Below are 6,000 nucleotides of genomic sequence, written 5' to 3'. Positions count from 1 at the left end.
CCCTATAACTGCCTCATGAAAGCAGTCTGTAAATGTTTTATTTTTCTATTAAAGGGGAGAAAAGGCTTTCAGCCTTTTCATGCTCGCTTGATGCGGCCTTTTCCCCCCTCATGTTTGCGCCCAGAACACAGAAGGCTGTGTTTTTGGGAGTCAAGCTGCCTCACAGTTGAGGCAAAAATGCAAATTGGGTTTAAATTTCATAGCTGCAGCTATAAACCCTGCTGACAAACTGTTATTCAAGACGGGTAGCCGTGTTAGTCAAGAGCATGGGTGTCAAACTCGCGGCCCTCCAGATGTTATGGACTACAGTTTCCATTATCCCCTGCCAGCACATGCTGGCAGGGGATGATGGGAACTGTAGTCCATGACATCTGGAGGTCTGTGAGTTTGACATCTGTGGTCAAGAGCAACAACAAAAAACAAGAGTCCTGTGGAACCTTAAAGACTAACAGCGTTTTTGGTTTACACGGGAATTAACTTTTGTTTGCCTTTGTGAGTCTCCTGTTTTATTGAACGATTATGTCGATCCCGCCAAGAAGACAGCCACACCTCAAAGGGGGCAGGAGATATTGCGATCACAGGGCCCCAACCACAATGGCAGGTTTTAGAGTCTGGCGGGTGCTGTGGCAGTCAGAGTGTTGGATTCGGAGCAAGAAGCCCTGGGTTCAAATCAACTATTGAAGCTTGTCAGATACATTTGGGCCATTTACTCCCACAGTTATGGGTCTGCCAACGGTCATTCTAGAACATAGGTGTCAAACTCGCGGCCCTGCAGATGTTATGGACTACACTTCCCATCATCCCCTGCCAGAATGGTGCTGGCAGGGGATGATGGGAACTGTAGTCCATAACATCTGCAGGGCTGCGAGTTTGACACCTGTGTTCTAGACCCCTAGATGAAGATTCCATATGGCTCCCAACCTGAAGAACATACAAGCCTAAATTACATGTCATGCCCAGTTCTGAGTTAACAAGGGATCCCAACATTTATATCCATAATTCCCTTCACGCATACCTCACAGGGTCGTTCTGATGATAACAGGAGATAGAGAACGATATTGCCCTAACTTCCTTCAGGAAAAAATAAAATTGAATTGGAAAAAGACAAAGAAACAAATATGACGATATGAGGGAAGTAGCCAGCTGGTGAAATTTCACATTAGCATGTGGCACAGTCACCACTCCTGAAGAAGCATAATAGAAAGACTTCCTGTGGGGTCAAAATCTTTCAGGGCCATAATCAACTGGCTGTTGTGGGTTTTCTGGCCATGATCCAGTAATTTTTGTTCTGAATGATTCGCCATGGTCTGGTAGTTTTTGGTCCTAACGTTTCACCCACATCTATGGCTGGCATCTTCAGAGGCATGTCACAGTAAGATGTGTTTCTCTCCTCTGCACAGTGTGGAGTGATTGTGTGGTAGGATATATGCACCACCTGGACACATATAAGAACATAAGAACATAAGAACAAGCCAGCTGGATCAGACCAGAGTCCATCTAGTCCAGCTCTCTGCTACTCGCAGTGGCCCACCAGGTGCCTTTGGGAGCTCACATGCAGGATGCGAAAGCAATGGCCTTCTGCGGCTGTTGCTCCCGAGCACCTGGACTGTTAAGGTAGATAGATAGATATTTATTATTACGGCCTTTTGGCCAGCCAATAGTTTAAAATCAGAGTACATGTGAATACATAGCACTCCACTTATACAAAAATATAATATAAATTAAGATCCATTATAAAATCTATTAATAAATAACATTAGCTTCAGGCATTATTACAGTCCTCATCACACAGTGCGGCTCTTTGTTTTAATAAGGAACTACGCTTGTTGTGCACCAGTATTTGCAATCTCAGATCAAAGAGGATCAAGATTGGTAGCCAAAGATCGACTTCTCCTCCATAAATCTGTCCAAGCCCCTTTTAAAGTTATCCAGGTTAGCGGCCATCACCACCTCCTGTGGCAGCATATTCCAAACACCAATCACACGTTGCGTGAAGAAGTGTTTCCTTTTATTAGTCCTAATTCTTCCCCCCAGCATTTTCAGTGTATGCCTCACACACACACACACACACACCACCACTGTGAGGTGGACAAAACATGTACCCCACCATACAATCACTCCACACTGGGCCACAGATAGAATATGTAGTTTTCCTTATAAAAAACCTTTTTTGATGAGCTATCTCTGTAGCTATGAAGACACAAATACAAGAATATTAGCTGCTTGAAAGACCCATCCACCTCCCACTGAGAAGCATTGGGCTGGCCTGCTCTCCATGGACCCACTTAGTTTTTCTGTGCGGTAAGGGGGGAAAAGCTAGATTCGAATCCAGTAGCACCTTAGAGGTGAAGTTTTTAAAAATTATATAAGCTTTCAAAAGTCAAACCTTCCTCAGGAGTTCTAACTGGTATCTAGCAAAGGGAACTTTGACCCTTGAACCTCATACTCCAAAAACATGATTGTACTCTAAGGTGCTACTGGACTCAAATCTAACTGTTCTACTGCAGACTAGCCCAACTGTCTGACACTAGTAAAATTAAGCTCATGTGCCCAAAGTCTTCTCCAAAGGCAGTGTGCATGCTACCAGTGGATAAGATCCCCAAAAGGTCTGATGTAGATACTTCTATATGTCATAGAATTTTCTTCCATGCTGTTTAGCTGTAAGTTCTGGTTCTGGTTATCCTCCCAGGCAATGTTCTATTTCTAGGAAAGAACAAAACTTGGCAAGATAGGTACACATCCTAGCTCAGGATATTTTTCATTGCTCTCATTTAGATAAAAACTTTGTGACCTCTTCTATATTTTGGTCCATATCAGTGATTCCTAAATAAAAAGCAGACAATCCAAGGTCACAGTTGCGAGGATACAAACAAGCATTTTCGGATAACGTAGGTCTTTTTAGGGCAAAGCAATGCATGTTTCATTTCCAGAGCAGGGGTAGGAAGCAGTCGGTTTCTGAACAAACCCTGAGATGAGTCCCAGAAATTAAATACATTCTCCAGGAATCAGCCCTAAATCCCCGCAAAGGTTCTTTCACTGGATGGCAAAGGAATTTTCAGTTGAGAAAAGAAGTTGTTTTTCTTCCTTTTCCTACACCGATGATGGCAAAATGCCAGGCAATTTCACACCCAAGTCGATACTGACAAAAAGTCAGAAATGTGCTGGTTTCGCTTGGGGCGTGAAAATGTTTGATTATCTATAATACCAGAGCATGAACTGACAGCAAGTTGCAATGCACTTTCTAGACATACATATCAGTGGTCGTGTTTTTCCCCTGAAAGAGGGTTTTCCTCACTTGTTGTAGCAATAAGCAGTTCAAAAGGCCATGCTGTGCTTTATAGAGGTACATGGCTTTAAACATCATTGTCGTCATCATAAGAAAAGCATTTTGCTGGATCGAAATATGCGTGACATACTGTCCACGGTCACACGTGGTTTCCTAACTATCCACCAGAATTCCGAAGCCTAGCTTGAATTGAAACCTGTGGAGTTGTCATATTTATAAGACAATAAGCTATTCAACAAACATTGATCGAGCTGACGAAGTTGAAACACCTGAAACAGTAAAGGTCAAACCAAATGAGATTCAGGAAGACTGGTGAACATATCTTCAGCATACTTTCAATGTTGGATAGCAGCTGCCAGGTGGAAAGGATTTGGATCAAAATCCTATGTTCTATTTAGCGACGATGCTCTCTAGCAAAAATTTTGAAATCACGCTTAAAGCAGCTAAATTTGCTTGGATAGCATTTAAAATCAGGAATGTAAGGGACAATTGATAGTATTGTCATTAAAGTGGGTCTCGTATTGTTTTAACCAAATTGTTAGATAAATGTAATGTTGTTTTGTAATCAAAAAGGTTTCAAAAAGTGTCACTTCCCGCCTGTAGCCTGAACAGTCTCTTCCACTCTCTCCACCAGAGACTCAGTTTGAGATAAGACAGCAGAAGCATCAGCTGACCAGCTGAGACAAAGCAAAGCAACTGAAGCAAGGCGGCAGCAAGTTCTATGTTGAGAGGGACGGCTGGACTGTACTCTGGACCAGGGAAACATCAGTGGGAGTGGAGACAAAGTGGCATCATTTATAAAAAGACAATTTCAGCCTGTGGCACTCAGTGAAGCAATACTGATTTGAATGTTAAAAGGGGTTCTGCTATTGGGGAGAGGGGCAGATAAACTTGCACCCACAAGTTATATAGAAGAAGAAGAGTTTGGATTTATACCCCACCTTTCTTTCCTGTAAGGAGACTCAAGGTGGCTTACAAGCTCCTTTCCCCACAACATGAGGAGGGTGGGGCTGAGAGAGTTCTGAGAGAACTGTGATTGGCCCAAGGTCACCCAGCAGGAATGTAGGAGTGCGGAAACACATCTGGTTCACCGGTTAAGCCTCTGCCACTCAGGTGGAGGAGTGGGGAATCAAACCCGGTTCTCCAGATTAGAATCCACCTGCTCTTAACCACTACACCATGCTGGCTCTCTTGAGAACCGTTCTTGATGGACTGCAGTTATCCTTCTGGGTTAACTGCACAAAGAAAGCTGGATTCCACAACTTAAGCAAACAATCATCCCTTTACACTCTACCACACCTTTCTAAAATCTCACCAGGCATTACTCAATTAGGGCTAGGAACTGGTTTCCAGTTGGAAAAATTACAACAAACACATGGTATATCCTAAGGTCTTTTTATTCAATTTTTTAGCTTAAATATATCTTCAGGTAGAGTTCTCTCTCTTTTAAAACACACAGAAGGAAAAAAAATACATTCTTCATATATGTACGAAATACTGACCGTGGGAGCAGGAAACATTTACAGTGCAAAATACAGTATTAACACCGATGCAAGAACATCACCACTTACGGACGATTATCGGAAACAATTTCAACAACGCAACCAGGGCAATTGAAAGACTTATGAGCCGTTCTGAACAGGAAACTTCTAGACCGCTTCGTTTCCAGGGGCTTCTACAAGGTGCACTTCAAGAGGTCTCGCTTGAACAACTGAACCATCAGTGGATTGCCTGACAAGTGGCCACGGCTCCTCCAAATCACCCACTGATTCACTCACGTCCAGGATTTCAGACTGTGATTGCAGCAAACTCCTATGTAATCAGGAACACAGACACACCCCAGGAAAAAGATCCAAAGGAACTACTTGAGGGTCTGCCGCTTGTTGCAGGATCCAGAAGAGGGAGGGACAGCCACGTTCACATGCACACGCAGGAGAGACCGGAGGCCGTACAAGCGTGACGTCAGAATTTACATTGGACCACGAGAGAAGGGAATGTGGCGTCCTTCTTCTGCCGCTCAGCATAATAATCCTTCTGGTTTCAGTAGGGGATATCGTTCTGGTAGTACTGGATCATATCATAGGTCTTACTCCTAAAAACAAGGAGAAAAAGTCAAAACAGGAGTATTTCACACGTTGAACGACCAGACACATAATCCCACTAACCAGCTCAGTATAGACATTGTGTCAAACAAGGCACCAGAAGCTTAACTGTTCTGGCCTGAGGCCTGAGTGGATGGCTACAGTCTATGATCAGATGGCAATTGATAAAAATTAGAAAGAACCCTTCATCTTATCACTTAATACTGCTCAGATTCATTCTAGAATGTCAGGAGGGTTCCCCATTCATTAGATCAGCACCCTGAAAAATCCCAAACAAAGACCTACAGAAGAGCCAGTGTGGGGGGTGTTAAAGAATGTCAGACTAGTATTGGGGAGATCCAGGTTCAAATCCGCACTTGTGCCATGGAAGGTCCCTGGGTAACCCTGGGCCAGTCGCTCTCTCGCAGCCTAACCTACCTAACAGGTTGCTGAGAGGATAAAACGGAGGAGAGGAAAGTGATGTAAGCTGCATGGGGTACCCGTTGGGGAGAAAGGCAAGGGATAAATGAATTAAATTAATCAACGCTTCCGTTAAACAAGCTTCATGCCAGATTTAGCTGACAAAGTTCCGACCTAAGAGACCCTTGGGAGTGTAGCGGTGAGACCTAGGAA

At 43.6% G+C, this 6,000-nt stretch overlaps 1 protein-coding gene across 2 annotated transcripts in view; it reads right to left on the bottom strand.

Moving 5' to 3' along the window:
• Nucleotides 1-4,667: 4,667 nt before the first annotated feature.
• Nucleotides 4,668-6,000, bottom strand: part of PI4KA (phosphatidylinositol 4-kinase alpha) — an 84,820-nt gene continuing 83,487 nt past the window's right edge. For both annotated transcript variants that reach the window (XM_048513638.1, XM_048513639.1), the window contains exon 55: nucleotides 4,668-5,378. In XM_048513638.1, coding sequence (XP_048369595.1) covers nucleotides 5,327-5,378 — 52 coding nt within the window. In that variant the 3' untranslated portion in view covers nucleotides 4,668-5,326. The remainder of the gene's footprint in view (nucleotides 5,379-6,000) is intronic.

This window comes from Sphaerodactylus townsendi, linkage group LG13, assembly GCF_021028975.2.
Source record: "Sphaerodactylus townsendi isolate TG3544 linkage group LG13, MPM_Stown_v2.3, whole genome shotgun sequence".
NCBI classification, from domain to species: Eukaryota; Metazoa; Chordata; class Lepidosauria; order Squamata; family Sphaerodactylidae; genus Sphaerodactylus; species Sphaerodactylus townsendi.
This window is presented reverse-complemented; position numbering and strand designations above follow the sequence as displayed.